Below are 22397 nucleotides of genomic sequence, written 5' to 3' on the forward strand. Positions count from 1 at the left end.
TGTCTGCTGTTTGGTGCTTTGCACTGAAAACAGGAGCCTGCTGCTGCTGGAAATTAGGTTAATGAAAATGAAGTTTACATGTTGAAAACCAAAACAAAACAAAATGACAAAACACTAAAAGAGGCAAAAAAAAAAAAAAAAAAAAAAAAAAAAAAAGCTCCACAGAGCTGAGAGGAACTGCAGATCTGTACACATTATGAGCAACACTTCATTTGATCCATTGTAGATATGAAAGATATTGATTAGTGCAGCTTCAACTAAACCTAGGTAGTAGAAAAAAATCTAATAAAATACTGAATCACAAATCTAAATGTTTAAGCTGCAATCACACCTCAGTACAAAAAGGATGCCCTTAAACAATGCCCTGCCACTTAACTAATTAAACATTGTGGTTGAGTGAGGGAGATATTAAGCATTAGTGCCATTGCTGTGGGCAATTCCTTCCCCCCAGTGACACCTAATTAAGAAGCTGATGAACGCCAGCACTGGGCGATATCCACGTTCCTCCGGCGCCCTGCACATCAGTCACTGAATAGCACTTGGCTGCCAGTTTTCATCCTCAACCTCTCTGCCTGTCGCCATAATGCCGTGGCCACACTCAACAACCTACGAAAGGACGCCTTGAACTAAATGACATGTTAATTATAATTACTGGTAGCCATGGTAAATAAACAGCGGTGGAAGTGTTGAGAGTGTATGAGCGCGAGTCGACGGGGGGCTCTGACACGTCAGAACTGGCAGTCTTAATTGTAAGTTTCGGCCTCCCCATCATCATCACTCCATTTTTTTCTCCCCTCTTTTTTGTGCCTGTCTTTTTTCATCCTCCTCTCAGGAAAGACAGTGATTACCCATGTGCCGACGTGCTGCATAATGGTATCAGCGCCGCCAACGGAGCAGTGAATTAAATTGTATCTGCAGCCGCTGTGAAGCCTTGATGAGGGGGGCAGATGCCTTTGTGGTGTTATCATTATAACACAATGGTCATGTTGTCATCAACCTTGCCATCGGCAATTGAAAAGGCATGATTGTGTGTTGGGGGCTTTTTCTCCTGTCCTCCCACTGCCCCCCTCACCCCCCCTCCAACCCTGTCGCCCCACCCCCAGCCGTTTCCTTGTGAATAGGAGCAATTTTCTAAGAGCTATGAAATCACGTAATAGGTCCTAATATGCAGCTGCTTGGCACAGTGAGGCAGCCTCTATTAACACGGAAGTCAAACACAATATGTGTTTTGGCTGGAGAATCACTGAATACACGAGTATGGGCCTGATTTATTCAGATGAAAATCCACACAACTGTCACCATCACAAAGACAAACTATTTGCTCCATCTTTTGACATGTGGTGCCCTATTTCAAAATTCTGTCTTAACTAAAGTGGTCATAGCAAAGCATTCAACCTGTAAAGAAAATCATTTTGGAAAATTGAATGGTGGGCTTAAACATACAGAATATCTTTGTAGTGTTGGGAAACAGATTGACGATAAAAGCGGGAGCAGTGACAGTGCTTTTCCAATGTTATTATCTGTGTCCCACTTGATAGATTTATACAGCTGTGATCATTTTCTAAACCCACATACATTAATCACAGCAGAAAACATGTTCTCTGATCAGAGCGCTGTCACAAATTAGATGTCAGAGGTATTAGCAGATGTCTTGAATCTGAAGTGCAGTATGTTCCAAGGTGTCTTAGTGCCATCAGAGGTTGATTCACTTCACACACAGACACCTGACTCCCTGAGAACACAGCATCTAATAAATATGTGAATATGATTATGTTACGAGAGGGCCAGTTAAAAACTACTGACAGGTCCCTCACTAAGATTTCATGGTTGTTTATCAGTGTTTTCTTGACATTAGAATCATTTTCAGGTAAAAAAAAAAAAAAAAAAAAAATCTGAAAGTGTTGAGACAAAAATGCTTTTAGTGTCATAATAAATGAAAACTAGTGCTATCATAAACAGAATACATACAGAATTTATGAGTTTGTCTCTCTGTGTGTCTGTGTGTATGTTATATTTTAGAAGAATCTTCATTTACGTCCACAACTCTTCTTTATACAGCTGTTTTCAGTCGTACTCCCTGTGTCTGCTAAACGGACATTGAGGTGTAAACTGGGTGGTGTGCCTACACAATAATATGTACTGACTTCATCGGATGATCTGCTACACTTTGCGGTTTGGGGTTTTCAGGCCTTTGCTACTGAATCACCATAGAGGAATTTGTAAAAGGTCACAACGGTGACACAGAGACATCTGACACAAACACAGCTTGTGGATACAGCAGTGAGACAGTTACCATTTAAGATCATGTAGCGATGGATAGGTAGATTAGTCCTCTATGTGTGAAATCAGAGCTTACTCACATTTTGATCATCATTAACTAATTAGCATAAATAAATACATGATAACAAATCTGTGAGCTGCTGGGTTTTGTTTTGTATGTTGCTGAGCTGGCCAGTAATAGTAATGGTGATTCTGCCGCACTGTATCTATCTATCTGAACATGTATCGACCCAGGACAGACAAACTTACCTTGTTGGATCTCATTGAGCGTCTTGATGGCTTTGTCCCTCTCCTCCTCCAGCCTCTTGCACTGTAAGAGAGAGACAGAGCAGCTTTAACACAAGATCTCTGCTGTTTTAATCATCCTTCAACCTGTCTGCCTGTACAACAGCACAACTCCGACACTGTCCGGAAAAGCAGTTGATTTAATTTAATGAAAACGTGTTACGTACATAACATATTGAAAAGTAAATTATGTACAGAATCCCCAGAAGTGATCCTGATGTTTCCATATTAAATATATACCGAACAAGCAGAAACCCAGAACCCGCTGCACAATTTTAAATACTTTTTTTTTTAAGTAAATTTCCTCATTTGTCTTACATGACACTATTTATAAGACCAATCAGCACACATTTGGCACTGTGTAGCTTTATTTGTATGTAATCACATTCATATTCAATAACCCTGTCTGACCAGCACAAACATTTCTCTCAAACTATTTGTTTGTGCAATCATCTTAGCTTTTAATAAATCCTGTTAACAGCCACCACAGGTTTCTCCTCTCCATGTCCACACACACTGACAATGCTATTGTTTCTCTGCTAACATCATGAATTATCATTGATTATTATTTGGGAATTTTTCTCCTCACTCAGCTTTACAGTTAACTCAGAGGAAATAATTGGATTTCTTTCTGCTGGGCCAACTATTACTTCTACTGTGACTAACTGACTCTGCTGCTGCGACTGAAACTAAATTACATGACATTCATTATATTGGTCAGAATTGGACCAGCTGTCAGACACACAATATGTATCACTGTAACCCTGAGCAGTATTAACACGTACCTCCATGGCTGCAGTCTCGTGTTTCCTCTGCAGGCTTTCATACTCCTGCAGGGCTGTGGGGAGCAAAGGATGCCAGTAAGCCATCTTCATAAGTGAATCACAACAGAGCAAATGTGAGTGGGGAACACAGTACTCATATCTCCCTGTTTAGAAAAAAAAGTCAACAAGTGGAAACTTGTCCAGCATGTGACGACTTCTCATCGAGTGACTCCTGTGGCTTGTGTCCTGTGTCTAGCGTGGAATGTTGAATATAGCAACACTGTGATTGCACCAATATTTGCCTTGGGTGTTACTACAATAGTAACAGGAACTGTATTTGCATTAACAGATAATCTGACTGGTCATTGTTATGATGTGTGTTGCTGGCAACTAAAAATATAAAAATATATGTGTTTTCTGTAATACATACTATACTATACATCTCAGAGGTAAAATATGGATTTTTTTCTTTACAGAGTAGGACCGTACTTAACTATACAAACTGTAAGGAAGCCTCCAGCACAAAAACACACTGCTATGTGTAAGTTTTCCCCATGGAACAACATGTGTTAATCAGTAACCACATTTAGCCTCTACTTGCTCCTTGTGACATTCAGGAAACTGACTGAGGATGCCCTTTTCTAGCACTGAGCTAAACTCTTACAATACAGTTGTTGGAGAGTACACCCTCAGACAGACAGGAATAAATTTCCTCTCTGTGCATCCAGTACATAGTAAATTAAGTGAAAACAGGGAGAAACTAAGAAACCTCCACAAAGTGTTTTGTACTGCTGGTAAACTTCTGACCAGGCCTGCCAACTCCTGTACAGGAGGAGGGCAAGAAATGGTGGAATTAAGTGGTGCAAAGTTAATAAGAACACTTACTCAAATACTGTACATTCTGCTTGTACTGTACTTCAGTATTGCATTCGCAGGATGTTACTTTAACCTGGTACTTCACTACATTTTAAAGGGAAATATTGTACGTTTTATTCTAATTCATATATGTAACTATACCTACTACTTTTAGACAGTGATTTAAAAAAGACCCTAATGACCACATACATTTTATGTACTTAGTTAATATTAGCTTCACCTCAACAGCTATAACTTTGCAGTAAAATGCTGCTTCTGTGATAATGCATGAGTAATAATAATATATTATTATATATTATATTAATATAATTATGTACTATAACATATAATGATCTACATGTCATCTGGGGATACTTATTATTGTAATGTAAAACTTTTACCTGCATTGTGGTTTTAGTAAGTTTAGTAAGTAAGAGCCTTTGGAACTTTCTCTAAATGTCTTGTTATTGAAGTCTGTCTTCATGACAAAGCTATCAAAGACAATGTGGCATAGGGAGTTGTAGCGGCCTAAGTAGTTAAGATGAATACTAGACATTGCAACAATTCCAACATTCCCAGTGTAACTTGTTGCATGTTATTACTGTGTACCTGTCCACAAGGACAATCAGATAAAACCAGAGAGCTAAATGGTTTGGAATTACAGGATCTGGTTCTGTGTCATTCTACTCTGTGATATGGATCCATTTCTGTCAGCTAGTGCAGCAGCTGTTAGATCAATAATCAAAAGTAATCAGCAACTTATTTGATATGTCTGATTACATATAAGCTAAACGTTATTTAGAAATGGAGCAGCATTTGTTCTACCAGGGCAAACTTCTGTATTGTTATGAATGAAAACATGATACAGTTTATTAGGAACACCTGTCCACCTGCTTATTAATTCAATTAACCTCTGCAGATACAGGTCAGGAGCTTCAGTTAATGAATAATGTGATCTCAGTGATTTTGACCTTTGACCCAGACAGACTGCTTTGAGTATTTCTGAAACTGCTGATCTCCTGGGATTTTCACACACAACAGTCTCCAGAGTTTTGACTCAGAATGGAGCCAAAAATAAAACCCATCCAGTGAGCAGCAGTTGTGTGGAGGGAAACACCTTGTTGATGAGAGAGGTCAGAGGAGAATGGAGCTGACAGAAAGGCTACAGTTACTCAGATAACCACTCTTTCCAACTGCGCTGAGCAGAAAAGTATCTCAGAGTGATCAACACCTCCAACCTTGAGGTGGATGGACTACAACAGCACCAGACCACGTCAGGTTCCACTCCTGTCAGCCAAGAACAGAAATCTGAGGCTGCAGTGGACACAGGCTCACCAAAACTGGACAGTTGAAGACTGGAAACATGTAGCCTGGTCTGATGGATCTGGATTTCTGCTGAGGCAGCAGATGGTAGGCTCAGAATTTGGCTTCAACAGCATGAATCCACGGAGCCAACCTGCCTTGTGTCATCAGTCTAGGCTGCTGCTGGTGGTGGTGTAATGGTGTGGGAATTGTTTTCTTTGGGCCTTTAACACCAATCAGTCATGGTCTGAATGCCACAGTCTATCTGAGTATTGTTGCTGACCATGTTCATCCCTTTATGGCCACAGTCTACCATCTTCTAATGGCTACTTCCAGCAGGATAATGCTCCATGTCACAAAGCTAAAGTCGTCTTAAACTGGGTTCATGAACATGACAGTGAGTTCAGTGAACTTCAGTGACCTCCCCAGTCACCAGATCTGAATCCAGTAGAACACCTTTGATGTGAGTAGATGTGGTAGAACAGGAGGTTGGCAGCATGAATGTGCAGCTGACAAATCAGCAGAAATGATGTGATGCAGTCATGTCAACATGGAGCAGAATCTCAGAGGAAAGTTTCCAACATCTTGTTGAATCTATGCTGCTAAGACCTGAGGCTGTTAGAGAGTAGCAGGGAGGAACTACCCAGTATTAGTATGATGTTCCTAATAAAGTGCTCAGTGAATGTATACTAGCCATTAAGGACTTTCAAGGCTGTACAGTGATATCTTAACCCTTGTGTTGTCCTGTGGGTCAAAGTGACCCGGTGGCTGACAATGTGCCTTTGTGTGTGAGTGTGTGTGTGTAGTAGGATTTGTTGTTGTGCGTGACATTTGTGATTCTGAAGCAGTTATCTTTTGTTTTTGAATAATAATAAGAAGAAAAAAGTATACAGAATACGAAGGGCAATACGAAGGGCAACGGGAGGGTTAAAAAGCATGAAGCTTTCAAATTTCTCTGCATTGTGTCAGAATATTGTCTATGACCTGCCACTTCCATGTGCTTATTACAGTCATTCTATGGTATAAACAAGGCTGAACTGCCTGGGAATAATACAATCATTATGCACTACTAAAGCGTGATGTCTTACATGACCGGGGTCTTCATCTGGGTCAGACTTTTACCAGTCATGACACTGTGACTCATCTAGTTTTAAACCTGGATTTATTCAGTCTTATGATTATATGAAGCAAGTTCTAAATTAATCAGTGTCTAATCAAACTTAGGCCATGTAATAGGCCATGTAATATTCCAGCAGAGACATACTGTACTCACTGCACAGAATGGGTGAAGAAGGGGAGGTTTAGGGGCCCAGCGACTCACTTTTGCCCTTAGGCCCACTGACAGTTTAACCCAGCCCTGGGTGTAAGAAGAAGTTACAGCTGAGTCCTTCCTCTGTTCCATGGGCTTAAGCCTTGAATATAAAACTCTCTGAAGCTTGGAAAAAACAAATTCAGCTGAAGTTGGTGAATACCATTCATGAGTTCATGACATGACATGTTTCTTGGCCCAAGTTTAGTCTGAGCTCTCCCCATATACATTAAGGAAGGTGCTTTAAAATGATGTAGCCATTATTCTCCACCAGAGTGGCGTTAATCTCTCACTGACATAAAAAGCTTTGTCTTTGACTAAAAAGAGATTATAATTATTATCAGATTTACTTTCTATGTTGTTGGTTATCAAATTGTACTACACTGTACTAAATACAGCACTGTACAAAGTATTTGTGCTATCTGTGTAAAACAACCAAAACGACAGCATGTTCGTGCTAAAATATCCAGCTCTTACCTTTGTTTGACAGGTCTGTAATGACATTCATTTTATCCAGCTCCTCTGAGGCCATGGCGAGAAAACCTCAGACCAAAGTCCAACAGGAAGCCCTCCCCCGTGACACACCTGTAAGGTAAATGTCCGCCTTATCCTATAACACTGTCAGAAGTAATAAACCTGTTCTGACAGTCCCACCACTTGAATACATTGACAAGATAAATAAAAAGAGTTTTTATAAGTAAACTCTATGGCCGTGACATGGCGCCTAGCAATCAAGTTATAAATACTTCAGTAGAACAGCATGTCAGCGACTGATACTGCTGACTACACCTCTGATGACCCCCACCCCCCACAACCCTTATGGATAAGCAGTATAGATAACGGAGGGATGGATATTTACAAAGATATTAATTTATTATTTTCAGATTGCATCTTTCAAAAAGTGAATTTAATGGTCTTTTACAAATCACTGCACACTAGATATCATCACACTAGACACTGCCTGACAGCTGTGGTATGTCTCCGGCTGACTTGTTGAAGAATGTTAGAACTAATTGCAGCTCAACAGATCTGACATGTGATAATAGTTCCAGTACATGCAATGCTCTGGTCATTCCTGCTAATATCAAGTGGAACCACATTGTACCAAAAACTGGACAAGTGTTTAGTGTTTTCTCTCAGTCTTTTTGTCAAAATGTAAAAGACACTAATCTTGACTCAAGGCTAGCCCCTGAGCTTTCTTTAGTGCTCTCAGGTGGACGGCAGAAGTTCAGTTGTCATACTTAAGTCACCTGATGAACACTGAGCCACCTCCATTAAAACTAAGCAAGTTCTATCAGCTGCTGAGAACTGAGATGTGGCTAAAAGCTTCAGGAAAACTAGCATGTGGACCTTCATTATCAAGATTGTTTCTGTCCAGTTACTATTTTCCAAAGTCAAGAATGAACATCTATTTCCCACTGAAACTCAGAACAGGAGCAGTTTTGATCAGCAGCTCTTGAGAATAGCAGAGAGCCCCAGACATATTTTTTGCAAAATTCATCTACATAAACATTTTTAGCAAATAATGTGCAACACAAACTATCATGTCAGATTTCCCAGACAGCTTTTAAGTAACTGGGATCACAGAGAAAGTTGTGTTATGTGGAGGACAACACTGATCCTATCTAGTAATATCAGTGTTGCAGATGTAAGAAGTTAGAACTAAGACCAGAAGAAGACCAGACCAGATTTCTCATATAATTTAATTTATTCATCGACACATAAACTCACAAAACCTTTATTGATTTCACAACAAAGAATTAGTTTCTGCAGACAGATGGGAATGTTTAACATACTTTTGTATACTCTTTACATAATACAAATCAAACAACAAAACACAAATAATGTCAACATCCACTGGATTCTTTCAAGAGCAGGTAGAGGAGGGAAGAAAGAGTCAAAGTACTGTAAACATCTCAACTCTGCCTGTAGCCCAAATTTGTCTGTTTACCAAGATTGATGTGAATGGTAACATGAGAAGATTTGGGTAATAGTGAACTTGAGGCCACTGACATGAAAAATACAGCAGCTGTCTTCAGTAAACAACAGGCAGGGAGTGGACAAAATAAGAGAAACGCCAGACTATAAAATCACCCTCAGAGATGGTGACACTGTGGATGTTCAGTTTGTGTTGTTCAGCAAATACTCATTCAAAGTGTGTCTTTTAATTAAGAAAATGACAATCAAGTAGAATAAGCACCTCTGACATTCTCAATAAAAAACACACTTTATGAGCCTCACCTAAATGGCACTGACTGCAGGGCCACTGTATTTAGGGCATTTTGTTATTTTGTCAACATAATAACAACATATGTAGACACATCTTTCTTCTGTTGGAAAGCTCTTGTTTTTAGCAGGGGGTGGATATTACAAAGCATTTCTTTTAAAAACAAACAGAAGAGGGAGATCCAGCAGTAACACACCCCAATAAATAAAGATCTATCTATAATTATAAGGATATGTTCACGTTTTTTCAATCAAGGGTAGATATTACAACCACAGACACTTTTCATACACAACTTCTGGACACAGCTACGCTACAGTACATCTACAGAAGGGGGGAGATTATTGCTCTGTTCTCATTCAGGGCAGGAGGGGTGTGGGGTGAGCTGACTCATGGGAAGGAAAGAAGTGGAGGTAATAAGACCAGTGAGTGGAGAGAGATTTTGGGATGGGTAAAGGCTTGACAACATCTGTGTCTGAGCCCCCGGAAGTGAAGGGCTGTAGGGTGAGATGAAAGGAAGGACTAAAGGGAGAGGAGGATGGTGGGTAGAAAGGGTAGAGCTAGAACCAGAGCATCCTTTAGTACGCCTCAGTGACGGACAGCAGACTCCCTGGGGTAAAACTCTGCCAGGGTGCTCTGAGGAATCCTCTTCAACATCTCCTTGGGGAAGATTCGCAGCAGCTGCCAGCCGATGTCCAGGGTTTCATATACTGTCCTGTTGTCGTACGGGCCTGAGGGAGACACAGAGGCCACAATGGTGCAGGTTAGCATGCAGATATAATATCAACTGAGGATGTCTCACACACAGTCTCAACTGTACATCACATCAAACAACAAATGATCTTTTCAAAACAGACCACTGAGGAAAGAGATACCAAGGTATTCAGAGTTAAAGCTGCAGTAAATTATTATATGACCACCTGCTGACACAACATGCACATAATATCAGATAAAATGGATGTGACAAAAGTTCTTATTTTGTGCTTTGAGCAAGCAGCAGCTCAAATGGTTTATATCAGGTTCACTGATATAAACCATGAAGCAGCCGATCTCCCAAATGAATTTTTCTAACTTTGAGAGGCCTGTAATTCGTATTTCCTCTAATATATGTTTCCATCTTACTGAATGAATAGAGGTCAAACACTGTTTTCTCTTCAACGAATATTGGAAGTTGAGTAGCAAAGAATGCTCTTTTGTGCTCTACTGCTTTCCAGACATGTGTGAGATGTCTGAAAGAGCCACCTCATTTTCACATTTATTCACTTTTTTTTTTTTTTTTTAAAGATATCAATCTCATGTCTACATTTGGCACAGCAGTCCGGACACAGGATCGCATGGCTAACCTTGTTTTAAGTACAGATTAAATAAATGAAATCCAACATGTTAATTAGTGAGCTTTAGAGGTGTTGGTAGGTGTATCTTTTAACTGAGGCTGATCATGTCTGACTCCAGTCAGTCTCATTAGTAGCCTTTACCATGGATGAGCGGCAATTTATTCAAATCAACTGAGCTGAAGCTGCTGGACTCAGTTACATCTTCAGTTTTAGTAAACCTACTAATTAAAATGTGGCACAAAAATGTTTAAGTCTTGACAACAATTTGCAGTGGTGGTTTAAATCAAACCAAATCAAAACCAAAGTTTTTAGAACCCTTGTGATAAATCCTCTGATTAATTTCTTAATTAAGTCTTTGACCTAAGGACTAAGTTGTCCCTGCTGTCAATGCAGATTGGTTTCTAATGCAGGTTGTTATACTGAAATTGTTTGGCTTTTGTTGCTTGTTCTTTGTTGGAGGGGAAAAAGGGCTAAAAAATATTTCTCTCTCCCTTTCTCCTGCTCGTCTTGCTGTAATGACTACTCTCCTGAGGAATCTGCCAATGTTCAACAGAGGAAATATACCTCTGTATGTACAGTATCTACATGTTTGGTTTGATCACTTTCAAGAAAAGAGAGACAGAAAAAAAGGCTAGGTATGCCTCAGCAGCAAAGATGAAACCTACACAGATCAATATTTTCCAGGGACAAACATAAACTTAGAAATACAACATGAATACCACTTCAACAACCACTTTTACAGCAATACACCATGATAGATGAGCAAAGTGTCCTAACATTAAGTTGTTCCATTTAGATATCCAACTACAATACCTTAGAACTGCAACAATTTTTTTCATTATTAAGTAATTGGTTGTTTTTTTTGTTAGGATTGATCATTTAAGTCTATAAAATGTTTTTTAAAAATGTGAAAAATGTTCATTACAATTTCCCCGACTTCAAGATGATGTCTTCATTTAAACTGCATGCTTAGTCTGACCAAAAGTCCACATACAAAGTCTATAAGAAGTATTCAATACTATAAATGAAAAAGCAGCACACTCTCACATTTGAGAGGCAGGAACCAGGGAGAGTTTGGTATTTTTGTTTGATAAATGACATAAACAATCAATCAAGAAGGTTGTAATTTCTGACTTTGTGGGTGCCTGATGCTGTGTCCACCTTTATTATTAGAAAATGTTGAACACACACTCTGTAACGGATACATGGAAATAATTCTTTCTTTAGCATCTTCTTACCTTGAGCAATGAAATTCTTCTCAAACTTCTGCAGGAACTCAAGGTAGAGCAGATCATCAGAGGTGAGGGCCTCCTCTCCCACCACAGCCTTCATGGCCTGGACATCCTTACCGATGGCATAACAGGCATACTGGAGACAAGGAGAGACATCAGTAATACTAAAGATGATAGCTCCTAGCATGGTTCAAAAAGAACTGGCATCAAACATTACTGCTCTCTTGCCCTTGTCAATGCTATTTGTTACAGTTTTTTTCAGACATTATTAATTTACAGTGGGTGGGGTTTGGAGGAGGCCACCCCCACAACATGGCTGCCCCACCCCACAAGGACCCAAAGAAAACAAAATATCGTCACCCTCTTAAAATAATTACCATTATCATTGTCATTTTTTCAGATTTTTCAGGAAACACAAAAAACTGAACCACTTGTTGAATATATGATATTTACTAACAATTTTAATCAAAACAGTTATAACAACAGATGCCTATTGACATACAAACCAGAGGCTCAGTCAAACATGGAACATGAGAGAATTAAATAACTTAGGCAAATTAAAACTAAAAAAGTCACACTCTTGACATAGGCAATTATACTAAAGGGGTAGAATGGCACGATCTGTTTAACTGAGGATGTAGGCAATTTTACCAGAGGTGGCCAGCATCATGAGGAGATGATTTAGGAAAAAAAAATCTAAAAAATCAAAATCAGCAATTATTTTAAGAGGGTGACGATATTTGATATATGTTATTTACCTAATTTATGTGCACTTGTTTCATTTCAGCTCAGTGTGAGAGATCTGAGTTTTGTTGTCACTTACAGTCATGTTTCTTTCCCTCTGTCTTGTGTGAGTGTGTGTGTGTCTTAAGGGACACAGGTTGACAGCTTGTTGAGTAATGAAAACTCCTAAAAGGTGTTATAAATGTCTCTGAAATCAAAGATGGACACATGTCGAGCCCAAACGTCAGAGGGTTAGGCCCAACCTGGCTACAGTGCTGAGGATGCTAAAATCTCCTCTGCTGATGCCAGGGAAGCTGGACCCGGCCAGAGCTATATATATATATATATATGCGGTCGTCATCAGGGACCACTGACATCAGCTTACTCAGCAAACCTGGCTTTAACCTGGTTAAGTGCATGTAAGATCAGTCAGTGAAACAGGTTACAAGGTGCATTACTTAGGTAGAATAGCTAAACTTTGTTTTACCAGCTGGTTAGAGACATCGGCGTGGTCCTTCCTGGTCATCCCCTCACCGATGGCCGACTTCATCAGACGTGACAGTGAGGGCAACACATTGATGGGTGGGTAGATCTGAAAGACAAGAATAAGATGAGAAAATTGTGACCAAGACTTAGATTGTGCACATTTCGTTCCCCAGCACAGTTATAGCTTATCTTAGCATGTTGCCTCCACCTGATGATCAGTGGAATAGTGACATCATTGGTAGTACAGTATCACGTCACTTGTGTGAACATAGTGGAGACCAACTCATAGGAAAATACAGTAGCTCCTTATACTACTAGAGGTCCAAAACTCCACAAGGAACCTTTAGCTTATATTTGATATATATATATTATACAGCGTAATTCAGTTATTTGGTAATGCATGGCTAGGAACAGATTGTTCTGGTTAAATGGCTGAAACCACAGGTGTAAGCATTTGACAGGCACCACTCCATGCAGTATATATGTGAATTCACACAACATGATTACTACAGCATGTGACACTTTGAATCACAGTTAACAATGAGACCATCTGACCCAAAAACCAGTTCTCAGCCCCCAAATGTCATGAATGTTGCTTTGAAAAAAAATGACTTCAAAAAAGGACTGAGAAATACCTGTCTGTTGTGCAGCTGTCTGTCAACATAGACCTGACCCTCTGTGATGTATCCAGTCAGATCAGGAATAGGATGGGTGATGTCTGTTAAACACAAAAATGCATTTAATCACAACATAAGAAACCAGTGTGTGTTACATTTAAATGTTGTTACATATATAATGCCTGAGTTGAGTTTACACTCGTAGAGAAGGACATCTACCATCGAGACACTATTCAAATCACTCACTGATTTGCAGGCATCAACACAATGTCACACAGAGGACAGAAAACGACTTTTACTCTAAATCAAGAGAGAGAGAGAGAGAGCCCTTAGGAACACCAGCAGTGTTTAGTAAAAGCTGACACAATCACCTCCCTGTGATGCTGTGATGGGGAGTCCTGTTCAGCTAGATAGGAGTAGGCTCTTCATACTTGTTGCTATGGTAACTGGAGGCATCAAAAATGTCTCCTGAGTCCATTTCAGATGCCTTCTCCAGTAATTGAACTTGCCAAAAGATTTATGCATTCAAAGACAGAAAATCGAATACAGAAGTATAATCTGTATGACCACACTGATATCCAATAGATATCCAGTAGCTGTTAGCTCTGCTTTGACTGCATAAATACAGGTATCAAATACATAACTCCACTACAAGGTCGATGGTTGTGAAGATGTTGTTTTGGTTCAACTTAGAGCACAGAGAGCTCTTGTTGTTTTGCTGCTGCTCTCACCATCATTGGGCATGGTGAGGATGGGGATCTGAGTGATGGAGCCGTTTCTGCCCTCCACACGGCCGGCACGTTCGTAGATGGTGGCCAGATCAGTGTACATGTAGCCAGGAAAGCCTCGACGGCCGGGCACTTCCTCTCGGGCAGCAGAGACCTAAAGGTGGGTGGTGGGGGGCCAGGGGGAGGGCAACATTAAAGTAGTGAGAAGAGGCTAAAGGATACAAGGTTGTGACATGCATTTACATTTTATTTCTGTTTTCCCCCCTTTTCCCCTTTTTTGCTCCTATTTTCATCAAGTTTCAGAAAAAGTTAACGCTGCGTTAATTGATTTTTAGAGACCTGGGAGTGGCAGAGCAAACAGAAACTATAAGAACAGGGATTACCATCTCATGCAACACACTGCTGTCTGACTATAAATCTTGCAGACACAGAGCAACATTAGCATTGAGTAATGTATTTGCCCTTCTGATGAACATAAGTTTCCAGTCTAATGTCCAATGTTCGTAGCATAGCAGCACAACGAAGCAGCACGCATAGGGCTCTTGTAAGATTGACACTGCTGTATACAAAGAGTTTGAAGGTGGTGTTTGCCGGTCTTGTGTTTGGGGTAAAATTGTTATTAATTTGGTGTGGGGAAGTTAACACTCCAGTAACTCCAGTCAAACTCATTAACTGAGACAGCGTCATGTTTGACATTGGTTAGTCCTCATTCTAAAAGCCTTTTCTCTTGTAAAAGTCAAACATATAGTCCGATTACATTTCTCCTTATCATGCTGTATAAGGCCTAAGTAGCTCTACCCTGCAACAGAATAACAACAGTGTGCCATTGTTTCAGTGTCCTCTACATGGATCAAGTGTTGAGGATGCAGACTTGTTAGTCTTGTTAGTTTTTAAGCCTGGTATCTTGAATGAAGCCCTTGAGTATTTATTTTATCTCTTGTTTTAAAAGCTGGCAAAGTTGATAGCGGCTGATTAACAACGATCAAAATGATTTTAAAAAATCCTGGTAAATATGTAACTGTTGTCATTATAAACTGCATATGTGCCAAACTACAACGGACATTGTGACGGGGATACAGTAGCGCTATGTAAGGGTGTCAGGGACAGGAAAAGGTTCATTCCTTTGTGGGTCAACAACTGCAAGTGACACCTGTCATATTTCACCCAGTTATGTTCTGTTTATAAAAATAGTACAGCTTTAAAGTCCTCTTTCTGCTTCTCAACATACCTTTGAGGTAAAGGAGTTGTAAGGGCAGGTGCATTCAATTCAAACCAAAGAAATAAATATAATTTTTTATATATTAAATAAGACTAATGTTACTGTGCTTTTTTTTTTTGCTCTTCATCATAAACAAATAAAAAATTATAGCAAAACCATTTATTGTTACAGAGTCAAGTGATGCTAACTCCTTCAGTATCATTCAGAAGAGGCAAACAGCTGGTTCGAAATGTTGCCATTCTGTTTTCAGGCCCTCTGCAAAAATGACCAAAAGCAAATCCTTGTTCCCAAAGTCAAGTGAATTCAGAGTGAGTGGGAAAGAAAATGCATCTCATTCATCCTTGGATTCAAAGGTTGATGGGCAGGCTAAACACTTGTGAACTGTAGATTCAATGCAAAACTAAACCTTCACACGCATGAATGGGAACAGAAGTTAAATGTTAATGTCCTCCTGGCTCTTTGTAAGTGCTGAAATACCCATCAAGCTGCCTGAGTCTTAGCTGACTATTGGTGCAGCGTGCATGTGCCAAGGTTATGGACAGCAAATGCAAGAAGGGAAACGCACATGCGCCATTTAAAAACCTACATTGTACTGCCAGTACAGAGACACAAAAGAGTGAGTCGAGAGGGCCTTACTCCTCACCACGAGGAGAAAGGAGGGCAGTAGGTGGAGGGGCAGGGAGGGGGACCATTTCCTTTTAGAGCCAAGCTGACAATAATGAAATTAAGGTATTTCCTACAAGAATGAAGGACACATTATCCTCCCTTTCAGCAATGAGCACAAGACTTTAGTGAGTCCATCACCTTTGTGCTAATGCTGCAGAGAATTTACACTGGTGTGTTATGTTGACACACTGCCACACAGTTAGGTGGTTCAACTGCTGCTGGAGCCTTCAGAAAGGATTCAGTACATACTATACCATAAGGAAGGTATTACTGAACACACTGGACATGTGGTAATTGTACATGTGATGGTTATAAAACAACAACAGTGACAGTAAGGCAGACATACGTACAGTTGTATACAAAAGTGTTGCTGATAACACAGCTTGCAAACACCTTTTGGAGCCGGCTAAGAGTTTTTCTACTAAATGTTTGTGCACACACAGCATGTTTAAAACCCACAGGTTTTAAATGAAGGTCAGATCAGGGGATTGGTTAATGGTTAATTTTGAGGTCTGCTTTGGTTCACTGTCCTGTTGTAGAGGCCAGACGTTTTTGACTTTCTTGACTGACTGCAGGACATTTGCATCCAGAATTTGCTGATATTTAGTGGAATGCATTCTTCATTCCATCCATGCAATGTTTCCTGTCTCACTGCCTGCAATATAACCCCAAAGTAAAACATTTCCCCCCTCGGGCTCAGCAGTTAGCAAGTTGAGTTAAGTCAGTTTTTATTTACATTTTTCAAATAGAGCAGGTCTAGACACAATTATGGTTCAATTCCATTTTCTGAAGTAAAGGAAGTACAAATTAACAGTGCACAGTCCTCTGTGCCATAGAGCTCAACTGTTCCTTCAGTATCACATGAAGGAACACTGTGGTTTATTTTGACTCAGTCCCTCATACACTGCCCTGCTGCTGAAATATTCAACACCAAATATGAATTAATCTGCTGCTGCTGAATATAGCACAACAAATGTTGTTTGAGTAATGTTTAATATAAACTACTGATCAACCAGTGGGCTTGAGGCTTACAGCTACATACAGGGTGGGGAGGCAGAGTGTTGAGATATGGACTGACACATCCGTGGTTTTGGTGTTTTCATTGAATTTGTTGACATTAAGAAAAAAATATTTTAAATATAAAGACGATTTCTTTAATCCTTTCAAAAGTGGTAAAAGTGATTAAATGCAGTTGAACTGATGAGTGATAAAATGAGAAGCTCTAACATCTCAGACCTTGATAAAGTCTGGCAAAGTGTTCCTGTAAATGCCTTAAATGGACAGAAAATAAATGATTTTCTACAAATAGGTAAAATTGATTTTTTTAGTTTCCAATCAGGGACCACATCAACCAGACTACATTGAGAACTGAAATATTTCTTAGTGCCTACACATTCAGCCTTTTCCAACTAAGAACTTACACAATTGTGTCAGATTGTGACACGTGAAAATTTGAGTGCAAAAAGTGTAATGTGTCTAAGGTTGAGTTGGTAGTTGTACCTCTCTCAGAGCCTCAGCATAGGAGCTCATGTCAGTCAGGATTACCAGGACATGCTTCTCACACTGATAGGCCAGGTACTCTGCTGTAGTCAGTGCCAAGCGTGGGGTGATGATACGCTCAATGCTGGTTAGTCACAGAAACAAAAAAGTGTTAGCAAAACGTGAGGTCTACATTCAACTTGTCAAGGCAGAAATGTATTCCACAGACACATTTTACATTTGTGAATATGAAGATCGTAAACATAACATTCTAATGTAACACATCATCTTTGATGTCCATCGCTAACAGAACATCCTTCAGAATCGATTACCACACAAAACATACAAAATAATGGAGTTGCTGGTACAATCATTGCATTCATATATTGACAGAATATCTGTCCGAATCTTACGTGGGGTCGTTGGCCAGGTTCAAGAAAAGGCAGACGTTGTCCATAGAGCCATTCTCTTCAAAATCAGACTTGAAGAAACGGGCAGTTTCCATGTTGACCTGAGAGAGATTAATGATACAAGTTAATAATACAGAGGGACTTACGTAAGACGTCCTCAGACCATCAAATATGTAACATTACTGGCTTCATATACCTGTTACAAGCTTTCCAACTATGAGGCAAGGTAGACATGGAAATAAATACTGGTGTTCTGCAAACAGTGTAAGGTAGTTATTTTAGACTGGCCTGCACATTTGGCCTACACAATTTCCCATCTCTAAGAAATGTCTATAAATCAACAGAGAACTCTTTGTAACTCCAGAACTTGCCTGAGAATTATTAGGTTTTTACATTTTCTTCAGAATTAATTCAACATTATTCTTCAGAATTAATTCAACATTATGTTATATCAACAGCATTATATATGTTGTTGCTCTATATAACCTTCAATCTCCCTCTAACTGAGTGATAGTCAGTGGTTTAAACTACTGGAATCAGACCCAGCAAGTTCAAGAGTAACGCTGTACTGTAGATCAGTTAAAAAGACTTAGAAGTAATTAAAACCAGCGTTCATCTCTGATATCAAGGCAGGAAACTTTGAAAATATCAAGACTGAAATATAGTTTGGTGTGTTTGTTACAGCAACAGCACTTCCTGCTCTAGAAGCCAGGGATCATGGGTAATGCTGGGCCGTGTTTCAGGTCAGTGAGTGGGACTATGCAGTTGGAGATCCTCTGAACAGACTGATAGGCTTTGTTTTCTATACATGAAAACCACTGAGCCACTTGGACAGAGCCCAACAGAATTAATTGCCAACTGTGGCTGCAGAGGGCACTACTGCTCAGTAAAGTTACACTGTGTCACTTTAAAGTAATTTCCCAACTGCACATCCATGGGTACACTGCAAACAGGAACTGCTATGCACTAATTCTGCATTTTCCAATTTTCCAAAATGTAGTAATAGAAACAACTCTTTGACACAGACATGGGTGTTACATACATGGGTAATGGTAGATAAACAGCCTAAGAGGAAACAGACAGAGGAATATAAATTTAAAAAGAAAGGCTGTGACAGAGCCAGTATGTCAGTGTTGTTTTGTCCTGTTTATTCTTGGTGTAATGTAATGTTAATGTCAAGTGGAGAGTTGGGAGTATCGCTGTCTGCAGTTGCTGTGCTAGCTCTGAGAAACCACCTCATCCGCTCTGCATGTTAGCTTCACTGTAGCTAATGTAACACAACCTCAGTGCTGTTATTGAAAGACAAAATCTAAAAATAGTTAAAAAAGGACAAAAAACATGGATCAGGTATCATTCAATAGGGGCTCTGCATTGTTCTGAAATTGTATACTCTGGGTAAACATAAGGGCTTTGTGTTGTTGTGAAGCACTGCTGTTACAATGTGCACTGTGTCCTTTTAAAAATTCATAGCCATGTGGTGATTTGTATAAATCCCCAAATCTCCTGTTAGACTAACCACAATGAGATGTGAACTCGTGGAGACGGAGTGGGAAGGGTTACCATTTAGCAAGGGAACCACAGTGTGTGTGTGTGTGTGTGTGTGTGTGTGTGTGTGTGTGTGTGTGTGTGTGTGTGTGTGTGTGTGTGTGTGTTAGAGGTCAGCATGTCACAAATGGGGTATTACAGCAGACAGGAGGAGCAGCTGAGGAGGAGAGAACTTGATACTGCAGGTCTGACAGTGTTAAAGGACCTGTTGAATTAGTAACCTGTCTACATGGCCAGGGGATATGCTCAGAGGCGCAGAAATAACAAGAGGGACTTAAAGGTTAAATCACCGGGTGAATAAAAGACAGAGAGCAGGGTGGGAGAGAGGGGACAAGGTGTCACGTCAGGGTTAAGAGGGGGATTAGAGTCACTGATGGGGGAAAATATATGTTTGAACAAGTGTCTGCTGAGCACTCTCTGCTTACCCCCATGGCTGCAAAGACAATGGCAAAGTTCTCAGCACTGTAGTCCATTACATCCTTGGACTTCTGCACCAGGCCGGCCTGGCGACAGATCTGGGCAGCAATCTGGGAGTAAGAAAACATACAAACTCAAAGTCAACACACAATCATCAGTGAATGTTAAATTTTTATTTCTAGGGTGAGTGTCGAGTAGGCCTGGGTTTTGACACCGTCAGAATCCTTTTGAATCTCCTAGCAAATATAATTAGGTTTAATTTTTACATTCCCAAATACCTAAGATTATAAATAACTAAAACTCAAAGATTCAACTGAGATATGTAATCAGTTGTTACTGGCTAGGAAGGCAGAAACACCATAGCTCTTAGATATATCCTAATTAATGTTCACAACCTGTATCTACAGCCTGAATACAATGTAAGAGGAATTCAGAATTAACAACAATTAGTTGCCTTTGTCATTTTTACTCAAACACAGTGCTCTTTTTTAAAATTGGCAAACCAGCCACTAAATGTTCTCTACATTGATATTTGCTGGTAAAAGAGAAGAGAGATGACCAATAAAAGGTTTAACAGAGATTTGTTTTTGTTGGATCTTAGTGATCTCAGTCTTATGTTACCAACCAGTAACAGGATTCAAATGGAACTGGTAGAATCCTGTATGTGTATGAGTATAGACTAAAGATTTCTTTAAGGACCTCAAGATACTGACACTGCAGGATTCAACATTTGTGCTATTTTTCACTTTAAAAAAAATATACTTCAACATGTCAAATATTCATCTATTATTGGAAAAGTGGGCAGGCCTATGAAACAGTCTAGACAAATACATACATAGGATACTGAGAGGGTGATATTAATGTATACAAATGGCACTTTGATGACACTATACATTTTAATTTTGTCAATAATCTCACAAAAAGACTAAATCCAACCACACAGTATTCTGTCTCTCAATATTTTCTGAATTTCCTCCCTTATCTGTGGCTCTCAGCCCAAAGCCCAAAGGCTTGTTAGGAGGGAGAAGCCATTTTAGGTGCCCCTGGTTCCAGAAATAAAAAAAAAGTTCCATTCATTTTTCCCATAGACAATACTACATGACTCACAGTTGGAGTTCTTCTATAGCTTGGATCAAAATGAAACTCTCCCACTTGAATCATGAGACCAAAAGTATGTAAGTATAAAAGTAAGTATGTATTAGAAAATAACTGCTTCTTTAGTAAAAGTTAAAGGTACAAAACTGTACACTGTGTACTATGACTCTGATGGTGCATTTTGGCAAGAAAGCCTCAGAAGCTCAAGGCTCCTTCAAACTCCATCAGGTGCAGTTAACAGAGAACTGTGGCTTAATATGACACTGCTGAGTAAACTGATTTTATAGTCTATAGCATAAATCAATTCAAATCTCAAACACTTTTGGGCAAAATCCACAGGTAGAGTGCATAGTTTTGTTCACAACTGCAACAATGAAGCAGAATTCACTACCACTTTTCATTGTAGTGTTTTAGCCATTAGCCATACCACAAAAAAAGACAGAATTGGGTACTACAGTACCCATCTGTTTAAAAAAAAATATCGAGATTTCTTCAAAAACCAAACTAAAGATTTACATCTTCAGTATGAAGAGTTTATTTACCATTTACACAGACTAATCACTGATGTACACATTCATTGTTGGTTTTATGAATTTAGTGGAATTCAGTACCAAAAAGACAGTATGTGCTTTAAAAAGTATTCCTTTAAACTTTTTTTAAAAAAATAATCAATAATTCATTAATAAATTTGTTACACAATAAACTATAAACACAGACTTTACTAAACTGATTAATTAAGCAGAGTGAAGAGCCTGTTACTCCATAAATTTGTGGCCTGACCTCTCCATGCACCCTGATCTCTGGCACCTGGCCCATAGAAGAAACCATAACAAGAATGACCTCTGTGGCATGTGCTTGATGAAACAACGAGCCAAGTTTTCACACAACTTTGATGGCACAACAAGAGGGTCATCATTATTGTGATTTTGCAATGGGACAGTTTCGATCATGCCCTGTCAAAGTGGAGATGGGATCGGGGTCAATGGCTGTCATTGATGTTGATAACAGAATATCTAATCAGAGACACTGATACTATGACAGATTTTCTCTGTAATATTTCACTGTATTATGAATTAAAGTCAAGTGGAGCTTCATAGTTTGAACTACCACTGCTTATATTACAGCTGCATCAACTGATTTTTTGGATGTGCCCACTCTCCTTTTACAATTATCTAAATGACTAAGAATCTCATTAGTTGCTAAATGTCCAACTATGCTCACTAGCTAGTCTTCCACTTTGTGAGTCAGCTGCTTGGTACTGGGCAGGTAGTTTACTGTGGGTTTTAGACTGTGAGAGTGATGAGACTAAACTGTAACAGCTGAAGTGGGCTGAAGTCTCAATCAGTTTTATACAACACGACTCAAAAGATATCTCAAGATATCTTTTACTCTATGGTTTCCATACATTCTACATTTTTATTTGTTTC

At 39.5% G+C, this 22397-nt stretch overlaps 2 protein-coding genes across 2 annotated transcripts in view; both read right to left on the bottom strand.

The window, feature by feature from the left end:
* The window catches only part of shtn1 (shootin 1), a 31617-nt gene extending 24237 nt beyond the window's left edge, over positions 1–7380 (bottom strand). The window contains exons 1-3 of the mRNA XM_051076783.1: positions 7273–7380; positions 3351–3403; positions 2530–2590 (exon numbers count right to left, since the gene is read on the bottom strand). Of these exons, the coding sequence (XP_050932740.1) occupies positions 2530–2590; positions 3351–3403; positions 7273–7327 (169 nt within the window). The 5' untranslated portion in view covers positions 7328–7380. The remainder of the gene's footprint in view (positions 1–2529; positions 2591–3350; positions 3404–7272) is intronic.
* Positions 7381–8480: 1100 nt separating this feature from the next.
* Positions 8481–22397, bottom strand: part of atp6v1ba (ATPase, H+ transporting, lysosomal, V1 subunit B, member a) — a 34784-nt gene continuing 20867 nt past the window's right edge. The window contains exons 7-14 of the mRNA XM_018678897.2: positions 19884–19985; positions 17917–18014; positions 17525–17648; positions 14143–14293; positions 13430–13512; positions 12796–12900; positions 11592–11721; positions 8481–9750 (exon numbers count right to left, since the gene is read on the bottom strand). Of these exons, the coding sequence (XP_018534413.1) occupies positions 9608–9750; positions 11592–11721; positions 12796–12900; positions 13430–13512; positions 14143–14293; positions 17525–17648; positions 17917–18014; positions 19884–19985 (936 nt within the window). The 3' untranslated portion in view covers positions 8481–9607. The remainder of the gene's footprint in view (positions 9751–11591; positions 11722–12795; positions 12901–13429; positions 13513–14142; positions 14294–17524; positions 17649–17916; positions 18015–19883; positions 19986–22397) is intronic.

The sequence above is a fragment of the Lates calcarifer genome, linkage group LG16_LG22 (assembly GCF_001640805.2).
Source record: "Lates calcarifer isolate ASB-BC8 linkage group LG16_LG22, TLL_Latcal_v3, whole genome shotgun sequence".
In the NCBI taxonomy this organism is placed as follows: domain Eukaryota; kingdom Metazoa; phylum Chordata; class Actinopteri; family Centropomidae; genus Lates; species Lates calcarifer.